This window comes from Phoca vitulina, unplaced genomic scaffold (assembly GCF_004348235.1).
Source record: "Phoca vitulina isolate PV1807 unplaced genomic scaffold, GSC_HSeal_1.0 scaffold22, whole genome shotgun sequence".
Lineage (NCBI taxonomy): Eukaryota > Metazoa > Chordata > Mammalia > Carnivora > Phocidae > Phoca > Phoca vitulina.
The window spans coordinates 2,374,279-2,402,167 of NW_022589725.1; the positions used below are offsets into that span (position 1 = coordinate 2,374,279).

The window sequence follows — 27,889 nt, forward strand, 5'->3', positions numbered from 1 at the left end:
TCCACCACCTTAGACTGAAACATTACAGTGTGTCTGGAGGATTCATGGGCCAAACTGGATTTAAGTTTACAGTCTTTTGTGGCTTTACGACTGGCAAAGTGGGAGGGTCTGAATTCTCCTAGAAGCAATTCACTGTGTGCAATCTGTTTATAGACTATCAAATACCAACTTCAGCAAATACTGCATTTTCCCGCATCTTTTATTTATGCTTTTATCACAATATATATTAAACATTAAAGGAAACCTTTGCTGCTTTTCCAATATGGCAAATAAAGTAATTTAATTTCAGAAATGCAAAAGTATTCAATTTCAAAAGAAAATATGAAGGTTTTTTTTAGTATCGAATTCTACCACTCCTGATGAAATTACTTCCTATTTGCCATTCTGGGCAAAAAGTTCATTTCAAAATAGCAACTGCCTTCATAGGAAGAAAGAGAATATCTTTTTTCATAATTAAAACCTGTTAAATGTATTAAATTTCGTAACTAAATACTGTTAAATGCCTGTTGGGGAATCAGAGAGTGTCTAAGAGATTGCTGAGGAAGACCTGCTACCTAGTCTGACACACAACCATCTACAAGCTCAGTGAAATTATTCAGAATACTTTTTTCACTCAACAGTTTGGCTCTTTCTTTGCCAAATGTCACTTACAAAAGGACATTTTCCTTATTTTATGTGTTTCTTTGATACCTCCAACTGGAGTACAGGAGATGCAAAAGGAGAGTAAAAAGGAAACTAAAAAATCATGCAATGCTAATAAGATGCAAATACGTCCTTCTCTCTGAATCTCTGTAGTACCTAATAGGAAAGAAAGAAGAAACTTATATAAAAATATACTACACTCTAAAAACCGCTTAGGGGCGCCTGGGTGGCTCAGTTGGTTAAGCGACTGCCTTCAGCTCAGGTCATGATCTTGGGGTCCTGGGATTGAGCCCTGCATCGGGCTCCCTGCTCGGCAGGAAGCCTGCTTCTCCCTCTCCCACTCCCCCTGCTTGTGTTCCCTCTCTCGCTGTCTCTCTCTCTCTCTGTCAAATAAATAAATAAAATCTTTAAAAAGAAAAAAGAAAAAAAAGAAATACTCATCGAGTGAGGACACACTGTCTTTCATCATTTATTTGGGATTGTGACTTTCTATTTAAGAGTTAGACCAGAGGGCAGTTCATGCTGGTTTGTAGCGTCTTTGCTGTTTTGCTAATCATTATCCTAATTTTAGGCTGAGAGGACTACTCTGAATTTTGCTTGAGGATGAATATTAAATTGTTCCACAGTTTCTTATGAAAAACTGGGTGTGTTTTTCCTTTCTCTGCAGTGAACATTCTCCCTCAACCACAGACACTTGTTAATGTTCACAGAGATTTAATGAGTAGAGGCAATAAAAAATTGGGGGAAAAGTAAGCTGACTAGTCTGCATTCCTTTTCTGAATATTTTTGGAAAAAAATGTTCTCTTTAAGGATTTTTAACTTTTACACTCTTAAATTCTGTCATGGTTCTGTGGTTGTTTATCAAAGAACTCAGATTGGGTGTCATAACTGGATTCTGGGAGGCCTTTCTAGGCCTGGCTTTTCATTCTCCTACTCACTGGCCTCCAGGTAATGACGTCCTCCTTCCATAACCTGACGTCCACGTTGTCCAGCAGCAGGAAGGCCACAGTTGACACTGCTAGCGAAGGAGATCGCGTGAGGACCAGAACAACTCGCCTGAGGCTGGTCAGCTGATGGGCCACCGAAGCCGCAGGAGAGCCCAGCTTCATTTGCTTTATCACGTGTGCCCTCATTAACTTGTTCAGCATCACCTGTTACTATCAGCCATTCACTCAGTTATTAGTCGACTCGTGAGATTCGAATCATTTTCGTTATTCTCTGTTGCCCACATGGTTGTCTTCGGCATATTTGTAAGGACTGATTTTCTCAGTGTAGTGAGTCTCTAGGCAAAGATGAAATAACTTCTGGATACCAGATATCATCATTGTGACAGAAAGCATCAGAATCCTCAAATCTGTATTCCTAGGTGTAGTTTCCTTTTTTTTTTTTTTCTAAATGTTATAGTAGTTAGTGATCCTGAAAGTCCAGTCATTCTAATCATTATTTTCGGATCGGTAGTTCCCGTGTTAGAAGACTTCACTTCTCTCTGCCGTAGTTTTCCCAGACTAGCATCACTGGTGGAGAACTTGTTTCAGCAGGCAAGCTGCTTATGCAGAGGGGCTTTAATGGGTCTTTAGAGAGCATGCTTTCCATTCTGGAAGGAGGTGACTGCTGGAGGGAGTGGCCGCGAGCACCATGAGTGGGTGAGCACATTGCCCAGCCTGGATGATGCCTGGCCCGTGTGGGAGAAGGGCCTGAGACCGCCCCCTCTACACCAGAGCTCACAAACTGGCAGCATCCAGCCCACAGACCTTCTTGTGTGCCCTATACAGGGCTCACAAATCTTTCAGTAGCTGCCTGTATTTAAAACTTGAGAACTTTTAAAAGAAATGTTGGCTCTCCGACTTATTTTGAAAACGTAGAAGAGCCAGCCATAATAAACCTACATGGTTGGAAGACAGTTCTCTGGAGCTGAGCAGCAGCTGCCCTCCTTAGGTCCAGGTCTTCTCAGTGTCTGGCCAACTTCATTCATTTGCATTAACTAACCTGTCTGGCACTTAGTGGCATTCAGCACTGGGATTCTTGCTGTAAATCCTCTGGATATGTATATGTCCACATTGGGCCTGAACCAACCCCATCCTGCCATATAAAATTTTATTCTATTTTTACTGTCAAAATTTCAACAGAATTAATTTATGATTTCTCTTTTAAGAGAATTGCAAACTAAGCAATGAAAGAAAGTTTAGCTGGGGTGTGTATGAGCTGCTATTACAAAAAATACCGAAGATCAAATGAAAATGATTTTTTTTAAATTTATTTATTTGAGACAGGAAGAGAGAGAGCACACGCACATGCACAAGCAGGGTGTGGGGAGGGGCAGAGGGAGTGGGAGAAGCAGACTCCCTGTGGGGCTCGATCTCAGGACCCTGGGATCATGACCTGAAGGCAGACACTTGAGCCACCCAGGAGCTCCTGAAAAGGACTTTTAGTGTCATGGTATTCTTGCTAGATAGCTCTTACATGAACCCCAAATCAAGCATTTGAAATAACAGCCTCAGACAGTTTCTTAAAGTGTCATCCCCAAGCCAGCAGTGTCAGCATCACCTGGAAACTTGGTAGAAATGCAGACTCTCAGGCCCCACCCCAGACTCACTGCATCAGAGTCTCTGAGGTCAGCACTGAGTAATCTGTGTTCTAACCTACCTTCCATGTGATTCTACCTTGCTAAATTCTGGTCTAAACGGCTTTTATTTATTTATTTTTTTAAAGATTCTATTTATTTATTTGACAGAGACACAGCAAGAGAGGGAACACAAGCAGGGGGAGTGGGAGAGGGAGAAGCAGGCTTCCGGCGGAGTAGGGAGCCCAACACGGGGCTCAATCCCAGGACCCTGGGATCATGACCCGAGCCGAAGGCAGATGCTTAACGACTGAGCCACCCAGGCACCCCTTGATGAGTATTTCTTTTACCATTAACAATTCTAAGCTCGACAAAAAGAAAAATGGCAAGTGAATAAAGGATTTTTAAGCAAAGAAGATGCCACTAATCAGGAGCCCCAGAACTGCTCAAATGTCAGTCAAAGTGTCATCTCAAACTCACGAGGCCCTCAGCCCGGCGGCTGCTGCCGGCATGGCCAGGGGCTTGCACTGCCTAGGAAAATGCTCTGGCACTTTCGGTGAAGTGCCAGAAGTGGGTGTGTGCTATGGCAAGTAACCCTCCCCAGCAGACACAACCGTCTACTTCCAGCACTACTTACAAACTCATAGTCTCCATCCTGCGGCACTTTCCAATCTGAGGAGCTCCTCAGGGGACCAGGTACACTCTGGCCGAAGCTGTTGATCTGATTTTCCTTTTCTTTTTGTTCAAAGTATTCAAGGAAAGATGGTTTGGCAGGCTGCATGGTTTCTTCCCTTCCTGAAAGCCAAGAACAATAAAAGGTGAAAAATGGTATCTTCGATTTCAGAGAAGTTTAATAAACACATCTATCTCCAGAAGGGCTTCAGCCTCTGTGTCATGGCTTTTTGTTAAATAAGGGCTCCTACGAGAATCTAGTGAAAACCACAGGAAAATGCACAAATGCTCACTCCAAATGCTTCTCGTAGAATTTCAGAGGATTTATGGGCCCCCTAAAATACATGCAAATATTTCCCCAGAGCCCCCTTTTTCTGGGTGGAGAGATTTGGGTGAGGTAACAACTCTGAGTAAGCTGCAGATAGTACTTTGTGGGTCTCCTATAGCAAAAAGTTCCCATGATATTTAGACTGAAAACAGAGAAGCGAGCAAAGATATTGACTTATCATCTATGTATACAACATTTTCTATAGCTAATGGAGTAGGGAAGGGGGATAATACAGTAGAGTGACTTCCCCTTGATATTCTCATGATCCAATCGGACTAATAAGAAAAATATGCATGAAAACGCAAATATAAGCAAATCATACTCCATCCACTCCAGGAAATATTATGTAACTTTTAAAACCCTATTTACAAATGGCTTACAATAAAGCTAGAAGTTGAAGATAGGATACAATATTATATAGAGAGTATGATCTCAACTCTGTAAAATCATATACATAGGAGAAAAAAAAGAGTGGAGGAAAATATACCAAAATGTTAACAGGATTTGTCTCTCATAGTAGATCTCAAGATCTCACTCTTGAGAGGAGATCTTGCAAGCCAGGGTGGTCAGGGAAGACTGGTAGGGGGTGCTTAGGTTGGGCCCCAAAAATCCCTGAGGAAAGAATTAGCAGTTATTAGCAGCAGTTGGCAAATGGAGCAGAATACAGCAGTTACTGTTTGGGAACTGGTGGTGAAAAGAATAATTTTACCTGGCATGCCTTAACACCCTAGCTAGCTGAATGTACCTACTTCACAGAAGTTCTGCTTCTGATTAGTATTCTGATACTGAGAAGTATGGAAGTTTTTTCCAGGGCTTTCCATGAACATGTGGGTTTATACTGCCCTTTTCCCCAGTAACCAGGAAAAGAGACCAGCAGGTGCAGAGCCCTAAGAAGTGGATGGGGAGGGGTCTAGAAGATAAAGACCAGCATCCTGTTCCATCCTGCAGACATTCTTGTTCCAGCATTCTTATCTCCTGATGTCTGCCTGGTCCAGCTTCAAGCCAGCACCCTGACTGCCTCTCAGACGTTTGTCATCTCACTTTAACCACTGCGAAGTTCAAGGGCAGCCAATCCCAGATTTGTCCACTTCCAGATGCTGCCAAAAGCCTACTTCACTGTTGCCTTCTCACTTATTAGTGATGAAAAACAGTGTTTACTAAGACCAGTCAATGATTATATGCGGAATGTGTACTGTTTTGTTTGTCCTAAGTGCAATATTAAGTGCTTTTCACGCTTATTTTATTTAATTTTAAGTTAAGTTTAAGGTATTATTTCATATCTAGTTCTGAAGGAGCCACACCAAAATAAAACTTGTCCAAGTGAAGGTGTTTTGGGTTTGCTGACCAGTCCTTTTGTTCAGTCCCCTCCTCTGGGCCCACAACCAACCCTGCAGCAAGCCTACACACAGTCCTACACATACAGCGAGAGTGTTTAGCGAGCCTCCTGGAAGCACACAATGCTGGCAATGGTACCGACTGCTGCCGCAGACAGCAGACCATGCTCTTTCGTACAGAATCTCCCGCTAGACGGGCCAACCAGCTGAACGGAACAGAAAGTCCTGAAACAAAACAGAGAGCCCACATGGCTTTCCAAACAGCTAGTTACTTAGAAAAAGACTGAATTGGATCCGATCACACCTCACACCTTAAACCAGGAAAACTCCACATGGGTAAGAGCTCTGACTGTAAGAATAGGAACCATAAATACTACAAGAAAACTTGTGTGGATGCACTTGAAACCTGGGTGTGGTTTCTGACTATGACAGAAACCCAGATGCAATGAAAAATGGATAAATAAAAGCCTTTTGTGTGAAAAAAACACCATACATTTTTAAAAATTACTAAGCACACATATAAGCCAAGACAAAAGACAAATGGTGAACTGGATGAAAATATTTGCAACAAGTACCTTAAATTTTTTTAAAGAAAATTCTTTAAAATTTCTCGAGAGTTCTTGGTTTTAGGCAGATAAGCTCCTACACACAAACACACGCACACACACACAATATTCCTAAATCTACCAAAAGATGACCAAAAAAAGGTAGAAAAATGGGCTGAAGACTTGAAAGGATAGTATAGTTGACCCTTGAACAAAGGCACCGACCCCCATGCAGTTGAAAATCACATAAAATTTCTGACTCCCCCAAAACTTAACTATTAGGAGCCTACTGTTGACTGAAGCCTTACTGATAATATACACAGTCGAACATACATTTTGTATGTTGGAACTATTATATACTGTATTCTTTTTTTTTTTTTAAGATTTTATTTATTTATTTGACAGAGACACAGCGAGAGAGGGAACACAAGCAGGGGGAGTGGGAGAGGGAGAAGCAGGCTTCCTGCTGAGCAGGGAGCCCGACGCGGGGCTCGATCCCAGGACCCTGGGATCATGACCCGAGCCGAAGGCAGACGCTTAACGACTAAGCCACCCAGGCGTCCCTACTGTATACTTATAATAAAGGAAGCTAGAGAAAAGAAGAAGAAAGTCCTAAGGAAAAGAAAATACATTTATAGTACTATACTGTATTTACCGGAAAAATCTGCATATAAGTGGACGCAGAGAGTTCAAACCCATGTTGTTCAACTGTATACACACAAAGATCTCCAATTAGTCCTTAAACATGAAAAAAAAATGCTTAGGTTCACACACAGTAAGAGAAACTCAAATCAAAACTATTTAGAGATGTGATTTCTTACATTTCAAAAGGGCAAAAATGCAAAAGCTGGACAACACGCTACCTGTTGGTAAGGCCGTGGGGACACAGGCACACTCACCCGTTGCCGAATCGGTGGGCAAAACGGTACAAGCTCTACAAAGGGGACGTGGGCAATAGCTGAACATCAAAGTATGAAACAGGGAAGGTATGAAGAATCTGGGTGTGTTGTATTTGAACTGGAGGTATGAACATGAGCTCATAATTTAAAAAAAAAATTCCAAGCATCTTTCATTAAAGAGCCTTAAAGCAATACCACCCCATTATCAATGAGCACAGCTGGTACTCAGATCTTGGTTTGCAAATACCATCTCCCACTCAAAGGAACTAAGGCTTCTTAAGGAAAATAGCTGACTCCAGGTCTAGGGCAGGAAAAGTACCCAGTGGGCCTGGAACATCTGTTGTGCCATAAAAAGCAAGCAATTTCTCAAAAACTAATGGGTACATATGAACAGGAAATAGGAGCCACCGTAGGGGCTCCCACTGGTAAATTCCGGGACACTTTCAGCAACAAAAAGATCTCACTGAATAAAAAGAACCTATGAGCTCAGAGTAACAAACAGTGAAGGGGTGTGGGAGAGAAGGCTATTGTCAAGAGATTATACCACTTGACAACTGTATTATCGGAACAAAGGAGAACATCCTCTTAGAAAATACACAATGTTTGAGAGTAAGCTGCATATACCACACACCAACCTCTCATTACTTCTGTCATTTCATACTTGTTCACCCATTCATCTTTAAATATGCAGAGAAATGACTGAAACGAGTTCATCAATAAAAATGGCAACTCTGGATAAAATAACAGGTAATTTAAAATATGTTCTGTGGAATTGTTACAAAAACCACAAAGACTTTATTTTTTTAAAGCATCATATCCAACAATAAAAATTGTATAATTGGTACTCTATATTTCTGTGATGCTTCATTTGTTCCTTTCAGTTGCAATATAGGTGGATCTTGGAAATCCAAGTCTCTAAACCAGGGATGAAACATTAAAGATAACCTTTCTGTGGCTTAATTCTAAACCGTATCATAAAAATCAAAGGAATGTTTGTTAAACAAGAGTATAATCATTTGTCTAATTTCTATCACTGTTTAGATGAGAAAATGAAACACTTGCTTTCTTTATATTTGAGTTTTTTCTCTTATTTGATGATGACAGCCCTTCCCAGGTCAGTTGAAACTTTCTAATATTTTTGAAGGTAAATCACCATTATTTGTCTCTTTCAACAGCTAAGGGCCAGAAGTAAGAAACTATCTAAAACATCTTTGCTTTCATCTTTTGATATTAATACCAGGGACTTGATTATACCTGATACTTATTAGAGACCAAAGCTCCAAAAACTAGACAGAATTTTGTAATAAGAGAGTTTTGATCTAATCGCACATTCAGACATGAGCTGGAAGTAAAATTCACACATGTATACAAAATGTAATTATAGTCAAATGATTAAATGCTCACATGTATCAGATTACAAAAAAGCTAAAGTTGACTTTGGAGACAGCACTAAAAAAATCCCTATCCTGGGGTTCAAAGATCTAATTTTGGTCTGACTATAAGGTCCTGGGAAAACCATAGGTTCTGAGCTACAAAAAGAGGCCACTGGACCATTACTTCCTATGTCCCTTTGCAGCTCTGAAAATTTCGTAATTCTATGAATTGGCAGTAGTTTATGCTGAGTTACCAATAAGCACTGAAAAATAGTTCTTATCTCCATAGGGATCGTGACACTTGATGACCTCTAATCTAAAATATGCCACAGGGGCGCCTGGGTGGCTCAGTCAGTTGAGTGTCTCACTCTTTGTTTCAGCTCAGGTCATGATCTCAGGGTCCTGGGTTCAAGCCCCATGTCGAGCCCCATGTTGGGCTTCCGTGCTCAGCACAGAGTCTGCTTGTCCCTCTCCCTCTGCTCCTCCCCTTGCTCATACGTGCTCCTTATCGCTTTCGAATAAGTAAATAAAACCTTTAATAAATAAATAAAATATGGCACAACTGAGATGTGTGTGGGCATAAACCAAAGACCAGACCAAAGCACAAAACAGTTAGGACTTAACAAGATACTTGTGACAAGACTGTCTCTGACTCTGAGTTTTGTTGTTGTTGTTAGTGGGATTATTTTGGAGGGAAGGCAGGAGCAGAGAAGTCTTTCTTAAAACAGATGGAAGAGGTGACCAAATTTTTCTTGGCCCAAATTGTAATAAAGATATCACCTGGAGATGCTGGTTATAAAAATGTTTTATATAACTAAAGCTGAAGACATGAATGAATCAACTAGTAGGGGAAGCCAACTCAACTGGCAGGAATCAGAATGCATTCAAAAAAAAAAAAAAATAGGTGTATTTGTGATTCCTGTATTTAGTGATTCCAGAAATTAACTGCCTGCATCACGATATTCTTTCTTTATGTGTTAAGAGTGCTTCTTGGATTAAGTTCATATGCAGCAGTCAATGCTCCTGCTGTGACCAACATTTTCTTAATAACTCCGTAATTAAGTTATAGCACCTGTTCTCACTCTGGTTTTATAGACTGATAATTCTCAATAACCATACATGCATTACTGTAATAAGTAACATCTCAGATAGAATGTTTGCAAAAAATGGCCATGACGGTTTCTGCCCAGTATCCTTGGTAACCTCGCCCATGATTAGTGCCCTCCCACAAAGGACTCTGGGCCTGGCCATGTGACTGACTTTGTTCACTGAAACAATAGCAAAAGCCTTACACGCAGGGACTTGAGAAGTGCTTGCCCATCCTACTACCATGTGAATAAATCTGAGTGAGCCTGCTGGATGGCAAAATACCATGGGGCATGAGGCCCTAGTCAACAGACTCTCTTAGTTGAGGTCTTCATGCATCAGCCAGCCCCCGCCGCCATCCGGCAGCTGGCCCCAAGCTTGGGAAGGCAGCTGTGTTCATCACTCTAGCACCAATGCTGCACGGCAAGACCACTAGGTTTGAAGTGGTTTGTTATACAGCAGAAACTAACTGAGATGGTATCTCTCCCCCCCCACCCCACACACAATTTTGTATCTACAAAAAGATTTCTATTCTTTGAGAACGCAGGTTCAAATTCAACTAAGGTTTACTGAATACCTTCTAAGTTTCAGACTTTTTACTAGGTACTTTCACATGATGTTCCCATCCAAACTTCATGAACACCATGTAAATGAAGGAGGGAGGGAGGAGGACCCGCTCTTATTAGGCACCCAAGTACTAGGCGATGTAGCATTTCACTTAATCCTCAAACCTTTAGAGGTGTTATTATTTCCACCTAACAGATGAGAAATCTGCCTAAGATTATACAGCCAGTTACCAACAAGGACAGGATGTGAACCCTGATCATCAGATTCTAAGTCTCGGGAGCTACACCTCATACTGCAAATTCTCTGAAATCAAAATGAAAACTTTTTTTTAAGATTTTATTTATTTATTTGACAGAGACAGAGACAGCGAGAGCAGGAACACAAGCAGGGGGAGCGGGAGAGGAAGAAGCAGGCTTCCCGCTGAGCAGGGAGCCCGATGCGGGGCTCGATCCCAGGACTCTGGGATCATGACCTGAGCCAAAGGCAGCCGCTTAATGACTGAGCCACCCAGACGCCCCTAAAATGAAAACTCTTGACATGTCAGAACTGCCACTAAGTTGAGTGTAGAAAGAGTGGGGGAATGGAATTTTCCCAGAAACCTTATCTTTGAACTTTTCTTTTAGCACTCCTGAGCTAGATGATCAAGTGTGCTGGACAACAGCCTGTCAGTACTGAAAAGCATAAAAGAATCAGTCCAAGCTGATTAAAGGCAATGCTGTCCCCAGGGCTTCAGCTGGCTGGTGGGCTTTTTGTTTCAGTGTGAGCTAGGGTATTTTTTCAGATGTATCCCAGGAAATGAAGACGTTCAGCTGAATGATAATGTCAGAAACCTGAAGCCATAGGGAGAATGGACTGAGCAGAAAAGTCAAACTTCCCAAACAGCCATCTCCTGCTCTGGTTCTTTTATCTGACACAGGAAATGCATGAATTCCTGTACTATGACTGACCCATTTTTCTTTGCAAGCAGCATACGGCAAACTCAATGGAAATCTGTCTAAGCTCACAGACCGGGGGTGAGGTCATGAGCAACTGTATCCCATACTCACTTTTCTTTGAAAAATGCTATATAAAAACAGAAGGACCGGGGCACCTGGGTGGCTCAGTCATTAAGCGTCTCCCTTCGGCTCGGGTTATGATCCCAGGGTCCTGGGATCGAGCCCCGCATCGGGCTCCCTGCTCCGTGGGAAGCCTGCTTCTCCCTCTCCCACTCCCCCTGCTTGTGTTCCCTCTCTCGCTGTGTCTCTCTCTGTCAAATAAATCAATAAAATCTTTAATAAATAAATAAATTAATTAATTAAATAAATAAATAAAAACAGAAGGACCAACAACCCAATGTCCATCAGCTGAAGAATGGATAAATAAAATATGGTATAGCCACACAATGGAATATTATTCCACAATTAAAAGGAATGAAGTACTCACATGTGCTACAACACAGATGAACCCTAAAAGTATTATGTTAAGTGAAGAGAGCCAGTCACGAAAAACCACATATCCTATGACTCTACATGAAATGTTCAGAACAGGCAAATCTGTAGAGACAGAAAGTAGATTAGAAGTCTCCTAGGCCTGTGGGGTGAGTGAGCGGGATGGCAAGTCACTGCTAATGGATATGGAGTTTCTTCTGGTGGCAACCAGAATTCTCTAAAATTAGTGTCAACAAAACAGGGTACTATCCATACAATGGAATTATTCAGCCAAAAAAGGAATAAAGTACTGACAGATGCCACAATATGGATAAACCTTGAAAACATTAAGTGCAAGAAGCCAAACACAAAGGTCACATTTTGTATGATTCCAGAAGGGGTAAATTCCATACCGAAAGCAGACAAATGGTTGCCTGGGGAGAGGGGCAGGGGGGTAACAAGAAGTGACTGCTAACAGGACTATGGGTTTTTGGGGGGTGTAAAGAAAATGTCTGGAATTCAACAGAGGCTATGGCTGCACAACCTTGTTAATACACTAAAACCCCACAGAATTGTATTACATTAAAATGGTGAATTTTATGATAGGTGAATCGTAGCTCTTTTTGTGAATTATATCTCAATTAAAAATTAGATTATGGTGATTGTTGCACAACTCTGTAAACATACTAAAATCCATTGAATTGTATACTTTAAATGAGTCAATTACATGGTATGTGAGTTACAGATCAATAACTCAATTTTAAAAAAAGAAGGACTGCTTTCCTCTACAATCTACTTTGGTTTCTGGATTCATATGATCTATGACATAATGCCAGGGTAGTCGTAACTGGGAAAGAGCTTGACCAAAAGCTGAAGCCCATCTTTTCCTTCAGAGTGACCACCTGCTGGATGTTCAACTTTATGCCCTTTCATGTTTACGTTCATTTTTATAAGACTGTCACTAAGTAAACCATAATGGTCACTACTCTGTCCTTAATTTCCACAATAAGAACTCTTTTCTACCTTAAAGAATAGACAGAGCCTGTATTTTCTTCTGTTTCATATATGAATATTTGCAAGAAAAAACTTGACGAATCCCTCAAATGTTTTCTTCTGTCTTGGAACAATATGCCTTATCAGAGGGTTGTTTGTTCTGATTTTTAATCTAACCTTTATTAGACTTTGTTTCTTGTGTGGTTTTTGTTTTTGTTTTTGTTGCTGGGCACCTAAGTGCTTTCCACATTGTAATTCATTTCATTACACAAGTTTGTATCCAAGTTTCTATGTCTGGTCATAAATATTCCTTTGAATGTTCTTTGAAGCCACTAAGAACTGCTGGGAATCATAAGTTATAGGATTCCCTGGAGGCCAACTAGAATAACTCTTCCAGTTAACCAATTTTGGCAACTGCCTCTATGTAAACTGACGTGACCTCTGGGTGGTGGTACTTACTTCTTTAACTCTGGTGAGCTGCCACGTATCTATTCAAAGATCTAAACCCAAATTTCAAAGGGTTACTAAGTAGAGCAATCGAGGTAGCACATCCAAAAAGATACAGAAGGCTGACAAGTGAAAATGATCCATACCTCGGTTATTGCAAACACTTCCGAACTGGTCTTCCCTTTTCCTGCCTTTTCAAACTCCACATCATCCCACTGGCTGTCCTAAAAAACCACCTTGTTCTATCACCTTTCTGATCAAAATGTCTTTATACTACCCTATGACCAACAGAATCAAGTTCAAACTTAGTGTGGCATTCAAGGTCCTGCAATATCCGGTCAAAACCCACTTCAGCCGAATTGAATATTCAATATATATGTTTACGTTTCTGACTTTGCACCTGCTAAAATAGCCTCCCCCAGCCTTTCTGCACATCTAAGTCCTTGCTTTCCTTCTCACAAAACCTTTAATATTTGTCTGTACCACTTACCCAGCATTTGGCCTAGTATTATTCTACCTTCATATATAGAGGTCCTATATTCCCAACTAAGTTATGTCATCATCAAATACCACTATCTGAAGTATCCACGGTAATGTCCCAGACATACAAGAAATTACAATGAACAGTTACAGTACAGCAGGTTCTCCATAAATACTAGATAATGATAATGACAAATGTCATCTTCCCCTTTAAACCTATAAATTCCTGGTCAGCAGCAAATGCCTCATTTGGTTTTTGTACACTACACAGTAATGACACAAGTGACTACCTAATAAATACTTTTTGTTTGGCATTAGATACTTATTGTTAACAAAACAAGTTGATTCCAACTTGATTTTTTTAAATTAATTTATTTATTTTATTTATTTGACAGAGAGACACAGCGAGAGAGGGAACACAAGCAGGGGGGGGTGGGAGAGGGAGAAGCAGGCTTCCCGCAGAGCAGGGAGCCCGATGCGGGGCTCGATCCCAGGACCCTGGGATCATGACCTGAGCTGAAGGCAGATGCTTAATGACTGACCCACCTAGGCGCCCCTCCAAACTGGTATTTTTTACAGCATAAACACTTAAGAGAATCATCTACTTTTTCTATATAGAGCCATTTTAAGTTGATCAAAATGCATCTCCATTCCTTTGCTGAAAAGAATAGGCAGGTCAGAACAGCTTAGAGCACCAGAGAAATATATTCCCCTAACCAGTCACAACTGATTTATCTGCCTCTTTAGCAAAAGAGCCAAAGCATATCTTTTAGGACTCATTTTCCCTTGTTCTTCATTATTTTCATGGTACTGCTCTCTCTTGGAAAATACATTTCCCCCAAGCTGTTCTTGGCTCTCCTTTTACCAATTTACCTATAACGGAGCACCTTATCTTCCCAAAAATATAGGCCTTGAGCCCTTCACCCAAGTCACACTGAGATCTGGTACTTTCATATCCTAATATGTGGTCTGGCAGGGTGTTTCCAAATGAATTTTCAGGCACCACGTGTCTGTGCTTTTTGGCTCATCCCAAAAGAATCAAGAATGTTAATGGTTTCCAAAGATAAAATTGAGCCCAACATCTGGACACAATTAGAAAAACTGCACAAACAATTAGGATTTAGTCTCCACTCTAGCAGGATGACCTTGAATTATGTGTGCAATTGTGAGAAAAGTCTAAGGACCAAGAGCCTGCTCTTCTACTGTAAATCCCACCAAGCAGAAAGCTTCTGATAAATGCACAGTGAACCACAGCGATTATCTTTCGGGGAGAGAAAAAAATCCAGTCAGTAATAAATGCCACAGTATTAAGATAACAGTCTGAAACTTAACAAAGGCAGGCTCAGGTGGATCCAAAGCCAGGCCTTCTTTAAAATCTGTCATCTTGTATGCTGAGCTATTTAACAGATTCTCAAAACACCTATATCTTATTGCCAAGGAATGTGAAACACACACACACACACACAGAGCCACTCTCTCTCATCATAGCACATTTTTAAAACATTACTGAAACTGACAGGTAACCTTCCTTTAGTTTGACCATTTTCTTTTTCTTTTATTTTTTTAAAGATTTTATTTATTTATTTGTCTAAGAGAGAGAGAGGGCACGCACAAACGGCCGGGGGCGGGGGGGGGGCGGCAGCCAGAGGGAGAAGCAGGCTCCCGGCTGAGCAAGAAGCCCAATGCAGGACTCGATCCCAGGACTCCATGATCATGCCCCAAGCCAAAGGCAGATGCTTAACCGACGGAGCTCCCCCAGCCGTCCCAGCTCGACCATTTTCATGCCAGTTGCAAAGGCAAAGCAGTGGCACTTACAAAACACAGTTAATACTAAGAATGAAAACATAAAAAAAATACCTAGCAGGAGAAAAGGAATTAGGATGAGAAAAGCAGCCTTGGTTGAAGGAATGTTTAGGTCCAATTAAAAAGCCACTGTGGTTCATTAAAAGACTCATGAACTTATGTTACTTACCACTTTTAAGCATTTACAGGCTCAGTATTTTACATATATTATCTCTTATCATCTTAACAGCACTACAAAGTGGGAACTTTTATGCCCCATTTTTTCAAACTAGCAAACTGAGGCTCAAAGAAAAGGAAGTAACTTGCCAAGGTGGAACGAAGTTTATTATAAGATGCTGAGCAAGTTTCAAAGCCAAGACTGACTCCAAAAATTAATGTTCTTTCCACGATCCCTTTTTCTCTCTCCTACCCTTACTAAGAGATACATTTCTAACAAAACAAAATGTTTTCAGCTTTAGCTTTGATATGTGTAACTATACCAATGCATGCGAAACTCTCAGACACTGCTATGAGTGGCAAAGACACACACGGACACTTAATATTCTCCGACAATAGTTTTAAACATCCTGAGCGGATCAGAAACTGGACAGTAAGGCTACTGTGGTAAAAGAAGTGCTAAAATACCTGCAGTACTTGATGTCCTATATACCATCCTTGCAAAATGCTATCACCGGAGTCAGGGAGAATGAGATAGGGAACACACAAGGGAGGCAATGCTTTAACAATCCCCTCCAAACAACTGCAGGTGTCAAGAAAATAGGCTTTGAGTCAAGAATTTCCATCTTCTGCAGCTCCAAAATTAGTATCTGATGGATGGTGTTGAAATAAAATCATTTCAACAAGAGCCTGGGCTTTGGTTTGGACATGAGGAAACTTACGGCAACAACAGAGGCCTTCATGAGACTTAGGAATTTCTGGCAAACTACAAATATGCCGCATTTTCACCGCATAACACTATCCCAGGAATATACCCAAACTGTGCTCCTGAGTTGTCCTAACGTAAGTATGCCACTCGCTTTAAAATTCTATTTCCAAGAGATTAATGTGGCCATTGCTCTAAAATAAAAATTGGAAATTTCTTAATGGTGTGCATGTTTTAAATAGAAATCACTCACTTACTCCCTTTCACAGAGTCTAATTTGAAAGGCTTAAGTCAGAACTTGGACCACTGGAAGATGGAAAGAATTTTTAAGATTTTATTTATTTATTTTGACAGAGAGAGCGCACGAGTGCGCACCTGCACAAGCAGGAGGAGGGGCAGAGAGGCAGAGGGAGAAGCAGGCTCCGCACTGAGCAGGGAGCCCGATGTGGTACTTGATCCCAGGACCCTGGGATCATGACCTGAGCCAAAGACAGACGCTTACCGACTGAGCCACCTGGGCGTCCCTAGAAGATGGAAGGATTGATGCGACGGACTCAAGCCTTCTAAATAAGAATGCCCACCACCACCTCTACTATTCAACGCTGTACTGGAGGTCTTGGTAAGAAAGAAAAATATATTAAGGATCAAAAGAAAGAAGTAAGATTGACTTCTGTGTAGTCAATGTAGAAACAAATTAGGTGAAAATTAGAGGCAACAAAACTATAAGCTGCCATTATTAATATTTACTTTGATACATAAGTAACATTCCCCAAGTGAGCTCTGCACCAGAATTTTAAGTTTTATTTTAAAACTTTATTTAATTCCTTGGTTAGCCACTTTAGCTGATGATGGTTGCAAAACTACATCCACGGTACCATGCTGCAGAAAAAAAGCGTCAGTTCTGGGGAAGGTCTACCAAGAAATCCGGGAAGAGAGAGGAAAAGTTTAAACTATTTTGAGACATTTTGGCAGACTTCAGTCTTATTTGGACTTCGCCAAGTATGAGGTATTCAATTTCCTACCTAAATAAAATAAAGACACTGTCCTAGTGTTGCTGTGCTTGCCTAAAATAGATTTTAAAATAAATAAACGATAGTCTTGATGGAGAATAAAGCCTAGAACAGAAAGGGGATTTGTGAATGCAGATTGGGGGTGGGGGGGGTGGGTAGACACAATTCTAACCATGCTCTGTTACACAGCTCCCTCTGCTGGTCCAGAGAAAGCACAACAATCCTAACACTAACCTAGAACCTCTCCTGTCACTTCAGATCTTTGGGGCAAAGTGCTTCTAAAGCCCTTACCAAAAAAACACACCTACGTACACAAATAGAAGAAATCTTCCAAAATCCGCAAACTGATATTTTATCCAGACATAGGTTTTCAAAGCAGTACAGGCCATGGTTTTCCACGGTTCTTACAGATGTTCCTTAAGTCTCTTGTAAGACAGCCGGATCTCACCCCACTCGGATCCCCTCCCTCCAGCTGCAACTGGATTCTTCACTGTAGATTCAGATATACACAACCAAAACATACGCCCTCAGACAGAACACACCATTAAGCCCATCATCAGAGTTAGGCCCCCTTGGAGAGCCATCTGTCCTTCGCTTCTGGAACTCCTGGAGAAACTTCTAGAGCGGCTAGTTATTCAGACAACCAGCAAGGAGAGGTACATTCCTGTGGGCTGAGGCTCACCAACATATGATCTGTAACACGAGCCTCGACCACTTAATAAAGAGGCTCTGCCGAAGTGGAGTATAACATAATAAGCTTTGAAATCAAACATATCTGGCTTCAAGCCTCAGCTCTTCTATTACTCATTATGTGATCACCAGCAAGTTACTTAATCTCTTTGCAATTTTGTTTCTGCTGCTATAAAATGGGAGGTGGCTATATTTACCACACAGCATGGTAGTAATGGTTAATATGTGAAATGCTTGCAAAGGATTAAGCACAATGCCTGATATATATTAAGGGCCTAATCATTAATTATTACTATTAACAGTTATAACGCCTATCCTCCTGAGAATAAACAAATAATTTATATATAATATACAACTGGTTCTAGAAAAAAGAAAAAGATATCTCTGGAATCTCCTCAGAAGCCAACACCCATCTGAATCACGAATTTTGATGAGTTCTATATTAGATCTAATGCCCATTAATGTAAGGGTGGGCTTCCAAAACACACTGGAAGTTCAGTAGAATGAAAGGAGCATAGACTCTGGACTTCAGATTACCAGCACTGGCACTTACTAGCCATGTGACCTTGAGCAAATAATCTCTCTATCGAGTCTTCCCTGGTAGAGAAAGAATAGACATATCATCACTACAGACAGCTCAAGATGATTGAATGAGAGGAAGCACTAGAGGCCCCTCTCCTGCTCTCAACACACAAAAGTTCAAAGCTTAACAAAACAGAAACATTGTAGTGCTCAAAACTAGAACAGGAAACTCTGCAAATGGCAAAAGCAACAAAGGAACCCACAGCACTGAAGTGAATGGCCCACTGGGAAAACCAAACCATAGAGACTAGTTTTAAGCCTGATGTGGGAACAGGAACCAGGATAAAGACAGGAGCCGAGACATGTCTATAAAAAGGAAGCTAGAACTCAATTCCCAGCACAAAGATAGAAGCCAGGACAAACTCTACCCACAAGCTCAAGGACATGACTTAGGAATGGCTTCTGCCCCTGTGAGGGGTGGAAAGAGTCAACTTCTAGAAATGTAATTCCCTTGGCTGTTCCACAAGCACACTACAGAAATGAGAAATCATCTAAGAGTCCACTGGAATGAAATAGCCCTTAGAGCCCCACAGGGATACCTATGCAACTCAAGGAACATAAGAGACCTCCAAAGAAGATACTTCCCACTGAAGATAAGCCTACAAACAAAGTGTAAGAAGAATCTAATAGCATGAGATAGCAGACACAATAAACAGCAGAAATTAGACCCAAGAAACTCAAGATAATAGATTGATCTAAAAAATACCTTACTGGCACCTGGGCAGCTCAGTCGGTTAAGTGTCTGACTCTTGGTTTCAGCTTGGGTCATGATCTCGAGGTTGTGGAATCGAGCCCCACATCAGGATCTGCCCTGAGCTGAGCGTGGAGCCTGCTTGGGATTCTCTCTCTGCCCCACCACCCTGCTCAGGTGTGCATACACGTGCTCTCTCTCAAAAAAATTAATTTTTAAAAATACCTTAAAATAAAGACATTTATAATATTCAAAGAGATAAAGGAATAACATTTGTAAGACAATACTAGAACATTACAGAAGAAGAAAAACTGGATTTAAAAATAACTAATTAAAACTGCCAGGAAGCAGGGCACGTGGGTGGCTCAGTCAGCTAAGCGTCTGCCTTCAGCTTAACTGACTGCTCAGTGGGGAGTCTGCTTCTCCCTCTGCCTCTCCTCTGCTCATGCTTGCATGTGCGCTCGCTCGCTCTCTCTCGCAAACAATAAATAAAATCTTAAAAAACAAAACAAAACAACTAGGAAGCAAAAAATGTATCCACAGAAATAAATTCAGTGTCTGGGGCACCTGGGTGGCTTGGTCGTTAAGCATCTGCCTTCAGCTCAGGTCATGATCCCAGGGTCCTGGGATGGAGCCCCACGTCGGGTTCCTTGCTCAGCCGGGAGCCTGCTTCTCCCTCTTCTCTTGGCTTGTACTCTCTATCTTTCCTTCTCTCTCTCTCTCTTAAATAAATAAATAAATAAAATCTTAAAAAAAAAGAAAGAAACTCAGTGTCTGGGTCAAATCATTGATTTGATATGGCTAAAAAAGGAATGATAGAGTTAGAAGATAAATACAGAGAAAACACCTAGAAAGTGGCACAGAGATTTAAAACATGGGAAATAAAAAGGAGAAATGGATATAAAGGAAGAAATCAAGGGCTCTGATAGCTGCTATTACCCTCGTGGAATGTAAAGTGGTACAAACTTCGGAGGACAAGCACAATATGACAAATACACGTGAAACTATTCAAATACTTCTGAAAACTTTTCCTAAGAAATACTAAAAAGCAGCAACATTTATACATAAGCTGTTCCCTGCAGAGTTATTTATACTAGTGAAAAATTAACAACCAAAATGTCTAGCAACAGATAAATGATTAAAAAACACTGTTAAACCTCCTGGTATGTCTTTATGTTCATTCAAAGAGTCAGGGGCGAAGACAGGTGATGTAGCACTTCTGTTTTTAATAATTACAGCTTAAACTATCCAGTAATTTTTGGTCCTTAAAGGGACTTCAGGAAGCTACCCAGGATTACTGAAAAGTCCATCTAATGAGATAGTCTGGTAATGTACTAGTTTTGTATCTTTGGTTCAATAGATATATTTCAAAGTGGTATGCGACCACTTGACGCAGAGTCTGGGTTTCTCTCTAATAAATCCCTTTGCCAAATGCAGGAATTGCAGACTTGCTACTGGCAAGAGAAGCAAGTAAGCGAAGTAAAACTATCCTGGTGTGGGGGCCTTGATCTCCTACAGGAGTTTAGTCTTGATGAAAGTGTCAGTGCAGGAATCGGCTCCTGGGAGGTCACAGTATCTCCTGACAGGACCTGCCCACCACATCTGGGCCAGGATGTTGGAGGTGGCAGGCAGGGTGCCTGCCTTCTGCTGTATTGGGGTGAGCAGCTGAGCCAGCCAAGGAGAGGTTGGACGATTAAGCAAGAAACGAGGGATTCTTGGTTAAACTGAAGACTTCATTTGGGAACCAAAAATCTTAACAAATAATCTCTTGGACCTTGAGCCACATATTTCCCCTGAAAAGTATGCATTTTTTTTCCAGCAAAATTGCTTTGGGGGTTATGTTACTGAGGAATGAACTGAGATGAATATGTGGAACTTTTATTTAATGGCATACTATACTAGAAATCTGAAGACCTGCAGGAGATTTAAAATTCTAACTCTTGGGGCGCCTGGGTGGCTCAGTCGTTAAGCGTCTGCCTTCGGCTCAGGTCATGATTCCAGGTCCTGGGATCGAGCCCCGCATCGGGCTCCCTGCTCCGCGGGAAGCCTGCTTCTCCCTCTCCCACTCCCCCTGCTTGTGTTCCCGCTCTCGCTGTGTCTCTCTCTCTGTCAAATAAATAAATAAAATCTTTAAAAAAAAATAAAAAAATAAAAAATAAAATTCCAACTCTTGTTATAACTTCTTAAAAGATTGTGAAATTATAAAAATGCACATGAATCAAGTTTTAATATACTGTATGATGGGTGGGTGAGGCTGTCCATTGCACCATTTCTTTCTTTGAATTCTCAGGCATGGTTTGGCAGTGCAAGAACTCTGTAACATTAACAAATTCAATAAAAAGTAAACATATGGAAAAAAAACAAAACACTGTTAAGTGTGACAAATACAAAAATGGACTTTGCAGCTACATGGAAAATGCATACACTTATCAAGTGGAAAATAATCAGAAAACAGAATATCTAGGCAAATTATTACTGTATAGGAGCCGTACAGGCACATGGTCAAAAACAGGCATTCTTTATTGGAGTGAGAGGGTAAACTACTTCCTTTTTTAACAGCGCATTCATATTGCTATAATACTGTTGGTATAATAATTTTTAATACAGTAAAGGAGCAAATGAAATATATAACTTTTCAAAGACAAGGAATAAACTTTTAAAAAGATCTGTAAAATATAGTCAATCATCAAAAAGCATACCAAAAATTTCAGAAAAGTTTCTGACCCAGATGTCCTACACAAATTATGTATGTGAGTCAATATTCTTATTACAGTTTCTTTAAAATTAGAAACTAAAATTAGCTTCTCTGAAACTAAAATTAGGTTCTCTGAAACTAATGCAAACAACTATAGGGATGGGTCTTTTTTGTTGAGTTTATTGAGGGTAACAGTTATAATTTTAATTTTCGAGGATTAAACATTTCACAGAAGGTCAAAGAAGACACTGGATGAAAGCCTATTTATTTTCACAAATTTCAACTTCTAGAAACTTCAGTTCTCTATTAGTCATGAGTTATACAATCTTTATAGACGTGTGAATTATTTGAGCTGTAAGGGAAAAGGAAAGTACGTAATTTATTAAATTAAATTAAATTTAATAATTCTTTAATTTTACTGATTAAGGCATGGAGGCTTGTACAAGGAAAGTGACTTCCCCAAGACAACACAGAGAACTAGCATCTGAGCCAGTCTTGGTCAAATAGTCTCTTTTAAATGTTTAAAACTAATTCTGAAGAAATGGGGCACCTGGGTGGCTCAGTCGTTAAGCATCTGCCTTCGGCTCAGGTCATGATCCCAGGGTCGTGGGATCAAGCCCCGCATTGGGCTCCCTGCTCAGCGAGAAGCCTGCTTCTCCTTCTCCCACTCCCCCTGCTGTGTTCCCTCTCTTGCTGTTTCTCCCTGTCAAATAAATAAATAAAATCTTTAAAAAAAAACAAAAAACAAACAAAAAAACTAATTCTGAAGAAATGGTATGATGTCTGAGATTTGCTTTAAATTAATTGAGTTTGGGCGCCTGGGTGGCTCAGATGGTTGAGCGTCTGCCTTCGGCTCAGGTCATGATCTCAGGGTCCTGGGATCGAGTCCCGCATCGGGCTCCCTGCTCCTTGGGAGCCTGCTTCTCCCTCTGCTTCTCTCTCTCTGTCTCTAATGAATAAATAAATAAAATCTTTAAAAAAAAAAAATAAATAAAATAAATTAATTGAGTTTATTTTCTTTGGGGGAGGCTGAAATATGATGGGCAGTGAGTTAATCAGGTTTGAAACTGGGTGACAGGTCCACTGAGGTCACTCATGATATTATTCTGTGCAGTTATGTACATTTTAATTTCCCATGATGAAAAATTTAAATAACATCTAAAATAGTAAGTGGTAAAGATCTCAAAATAAGTGGCAAATCTGTCAAACCTGTGGCCCAAAAACTGAATTACCAGACCTCTAGCAGATGATTGGTGAACTGAGTTTATTTAATGTCACTCAGCTGTGATTGCTGAGGTTTTTAAACAGTTTTTCATCATGACTATAATAAAAGATGCATGTTTCTCATTAGACACGCTAAACTATCCAAGCTCAGAAACTGAACAAACAACCCACTGAATTAATTAGCACTTTAAATACATTTGGAAAATTACATTTGGAACAAAATTAATTCTTTAAATAAAAAAGGGGCAGATTTTCCATAACATGAGCATGCACAACAGATGTTAATGGGCTGGCCTCGTTACACTACGCAGTGATTATAATCGTATGATTAAAGCCCTTAAAACTAGTAGAAGATAAAGCACTCAGAGTCAATGAAAAGACAGAGGTCAGCACCTCTCCTTACTGCAAAACAAACCTTCCTAACAAATCACACTGGCTACTTAAAAATTAAAAAAACAAAACTAAATTTAGTACATAGCATTCACTTGATAATTTACATAACACCCTAGGGTGCTCCGATCTGGAGTGTAGGGGATGAAACATACCTAAGAACAATGAATGAGATAAGAATTTAAAGGGACTAGCAGGGTGACAATGTTTTTGTAAACTTTTATAAATATCCATTTTTAGGGCCCCCCTCATACTTGCACCCTCTCTGTGAAGTTAATAAATAAAATCTTTAAAAAATAAAATAAAATATATATAACCCTACTACCAATAACTACTTTTAATAACTGATTTATTTACCTCCAGCCTTTTTGGGTTTTTTTTTTCAGTCTTTTTTCTATGTACACATTAACGTATGTTAATTTATCTTCTTTTATAAAACCAGAGTCACGCTATAATTTTGCTTCCTTCTTTTGTCACTTAACAACATATCATAAATATTTCCCTAACTCACTAAGTATTCCCCCAAAACAGGATTTTTAATACTTTTATATGGTATAATAGTCCCTCTTATGGATGTATCATAATTTATTAGACCAACCATCTGCTACTAAACATTTAAGTTAATCCAGATTTATTTTTTTTTTACAATTATAAGTAACATGTTTGGAAAAATTCTGGAATATAATTTGTCTCGATCTTCGATTATTTTCTTGGACCTGATTCCTAGAAGTGGAATGTACCGGGTCAAAGGTCTGAACCTTTTAAACTCTTGATGCATAGTGCATTCCAGAAAAGTTATACCAATTTACACATCCATCAACAGTACTAATACTCTTCCACCACCTGTATCCTTCTGACCAGAATCCAAACACAGATGATGAGCCTTGGCCCCCAAAGAGAAAAAAAAGAAACCTTTTCTCTTCATAAACAAAGGATTGATTATAAATACACAGACGTGGAAGGTGAAAAGCAGAGGGGGCTGCCTGGGGCCCACAGCCAGACCTGCTTGCTCCAGTCACGAGAAACCGGCTGCAGGCCCCCCGCACTGATCTACCCTTCCCTTGTCGCTGGGACTCTGGGTATGCTGCTCCCTCTGCTGAAGCACCTCTACCCGCCCTACTCACTGCCAACCTTCCTGCCTTTTTCTCCAGGAATTCTTCAGTAATCCCCAATCCGGACTGAATACTCTTCCACTCTGCTTTGGCAAGCCTCTAGATTAACCCTATTTTAGAACTTGTTTCATACACTGAAGTGTAATTAATGGTCTGTCCGCCACACAAGACAGTGGGCTGCTTTGCGGCAAGGACTGTTTCTTCAGCGCCTGGCAAAGTCCCTGGGATACAGCACTGAAGAAAAATTCATGGAATGAATTCATCACAAAGCAGAGGGTCTAGAGCAGGGGTTAGAGAACTTTTTCTGTCTGTAAAGAACCAGAGAACAAACCTTTCAGGCCTTGGGGGCCATACGGTCTCTGTCACAACTGCTCACTCTGCCGCTGTGGCACAAAAGCAGTCACAGACAATATGCAAATGAATGGACATGGCTATGTTCCGATAAAACTTTATTGCCAAAACCAGGTGGCGGGCCGGATTTGGCCCGTGAACCATAGTTTGCTGCTCCCTGCTTTTAAAGGAAGGACCTTTAGGGGCGCCTGGGTGGCTCAGTCGTTAAGCATCTGCCTTCGGCCCAGGTCATGATCCCAGGGTCCTGGGATCAAGCCCCGCGTTGGACTCCCTGCTCCGCAGGGAGCCTGCTTCTCCCTCTCCCACTCCCCCTGCTTGTGTTCCCTCTCTCACTGTGTATCTCTCTGTCAAATAAATAAATAAAATCTTTTAAAAAAATAAATAAATAAAGGAAGGACCTTTGAACTTTAAAACGGGGGGGTGGTTAAGATAGTGAAAAGATCATGAAGACTTAAGCCTATGCAAAGCTCAGGCTAAAATGTGCATCCAGAACTCAATTATTACCGTTTGTATCCCAAATTCCTTTCCTCTGTGAGTTGGTCTGTGATGCAGAGTAAGGGAAGGGAAACAACAGAAGATCAGAGGAGAGGACAGCAGCCTGAGATGGGAGCCGAGCCCCAGTGTCAAGCCGCAGCCACAGGCCAAAAAGGATGAGCAGGATTCAACTAGGAGGGACTTGATAGGACTTTCAAAGCTGTACAGTCATCCTGACTACTGACTATCAGAAAATAGACTTAAGATATCTACAGTAAATAGCTCAGAATCTCATCACACTCTGAATTATGCATCAAAACAATACACGTGCTTGCGTCCATGGATCAAATATAAGGACGAGAAAATGACAACATTCGATGAGAGGTGGCCGTTCTGGTTCAAAAGAAGGTCCTTCCTCACTGCTGACGCTTTCTTGCCTCTGCCACCTCAGGCCAGCTCTCCCCTCCCGCATCCCCAGTCCCCTGCGCAACCAGAAAATGACTCCAGCCTGAGCCCGTGTAGACCGTAAGAGCCTGTTTTCTCTGGAATGTGTAGGGGTTGTCAGAGGAGGGAGTATATTTAAGCAGAGCCTTACTTTTCATGGTCCCTTCCTCTTCCTCGTCCTCTGCGTTGATCACCATGGTGCCCAGCTGTGACGGCAATGTGTCCCCGTGCTCGATCATAGTGCTGGCTCCATCACTCACAGTGCTGGCTACCCGGACGGTGCCCATCTCATCACCTGCTGCTCGAACCATCGTGCCGGAGTCCATCTCATCCTCCTCCTGTGAGATGACAAAACCTCAAATCGGGCCTGACTGGATCAAAAGGTTTGAGTCTTTAGAATTACTATTATTCATCTCGGTGCAAGCATTTCTGGATTTGACGCTGACTGGGGTTCTAGGCCCACACCCCTTAGAACTGAGAGCACTCTTACTTAACCAAAGAAGATCATAAAGTCAGCTGGGCAAGAGTAGTGTATCTAACCCGGGAGGACCCTCTCCCTCTTCCCTTCCTCTCTCCTTCGTAAGAGTTTTACAACAGAGGGGCACCTGACTGGCTCAGTCAGAGGAGCCCGTGACTCTTGATCTCGGGGTCGTGAGTTTGAGCCCCACGTTGGGTGTAGAGATTACTTAAATAAATACATATTTTTTAAAGATTTTATTTATTTATCTGACAGAGAGAGACACAGTGAGAGAGGGAACACAAGCAGGGGGAGTGGGAGAGGGTGAAGCAGGCTTCCCGCAGAGCAGGGAGCCCAATGCGGGGCTTGATCCCAGGACCCCAAGATCATGACCTGAGCAGAAGGCAGACGCTTAATGAATGAGCCACCCAGGCGCCCCAAATAAATATTTTTTTAAAAAAGAGTTTTACAACATAGATCTAAGGAGCTGAGGTGCACACCCTTGGAATCTCAGGCTTGTGAGGGAGTCTGTGAGTGTAAAATCTACATTTTAGTATGGATCCTTGATTCCCCAAAAGGGCATGAAAAACCAAGTCTCAGACCTGAGCATTCACTTTTCCGAATAAAAAAATTGAGAAAAAACGTTAATTTGAAGGGCCAAAGAGTAAAATTTGAAAGTGTCTTAGGAAGCACGGTGAAAAGAACAAGGACAGCCTCAGCAAGCCCTCAACAGTGTCCAGGACTGGCGCCCATAATCACTCAAGAAGCATCTCCAGCTCCAGGCCACTCTGTTATCCCCCACTCACGTCACCTGACCTGGCAATCACGACATAACACGCATGAACGCCTGAGGCCCACAGCAAGGCCTGCCACTCACAGAGTTCTCCTCGTCATCCTGGTCCACCTCCCGCTGCTGGGCTTCCTGGCGTTTCAGCTTCACATCCATGGCCTCGTTAATTAAGTCACGGAGTATGGACACTCCCTTGGCACTCTTGACAAATGGGTGCTTAAATGAGAAAGCAGACAACACTGGAGACGGTTTCGATGGCACCAGTGCCCACACAGGGCCTGGCACACCGGGGATACCCGATAACATCTGCTCAATCAACGACTCTCATCTTTCTCTCTCTGTTTTGGGTGAGAGTCGTGAAACCACACTCACTTTGTAACTCTGACCAGATGCACATTCAGGCTTTGCCCATCTTTTTCCCAGCCTGGCTGCAAAAGTCTCCTCTGTTCCTCTCTGCCAAATCTAGAGATTCTCAACAGGGTGGTACCACCCCCTAGAGGAAGTTTTCTAAACATGCTGGGAGCTTGTAGTTGTCACGGTGTTTGGAGAGCACGGACGGCATGTGAGGGGAAGCAGGGACACCAGCAAGCCTTCAAGGTGTGGAACGCTCCCACGCAACAATGAACTGTGGCACATTCTGCACATCTTTCAAATGTCGCAGAGTATATATACGCTTTAGGAAATAATACTCCAAATTTTTTTCAAGAGATAAGCAAAAAGTCCAGTAATTTAGGAGATGATTTTGGAGGGTAAGGCTTAAATGTCATAAAGACATTGTTTAAGTATCACTGAATAATTTACTCATCCTGCTTATTCTTCCTATACAATGTGCTACCTAGCATTTCCACCTATAGATTTAGTTAAAAAAGGATTTTGGTGGGCGCCTGGGTGGCTCAGTTGGTTAAGCAACTGCCTTCGGCTCGGGTCATGATCCTGGAGTCCCGGGATCGAGTCCCACATCGGGCTCCCTGCTCGGCGGGGA

General features: G+C 41.4%; 1 protein-coding gene across 2 annotated transcripts in view; it reads right to left on the reverse strand.

Moving 5' to 3' along the window:
- Positions 1–27,889, reverse strand: part of STK4 (serine/threonine kinase 4) — an 89,887-nt gene that overhangs the window by 33,207 nt on the left and 28,791 nt on the right. For both annotated transcript variants that reach the window (XM_032419329.1, XM_032419330.1), the window contains exons 8-10: positions 26,995–27,123; positions 25,812–25,998; positions 3,840–3,997 (exon numbers count right to left, since the gene is read on the reverse strand). In XM_032419329.1, the coding sequence (XP_032275220.1) occupies positions 3,840–3,997; positions 25,812–25,998; positions 26,995–27,123 (474 nt within the window). The remainder of the gene's footprint in view (positions 1–3,839; positions 3,998–25,811; positions 25,999–26,994; positions 27,124–27,889) is intronic.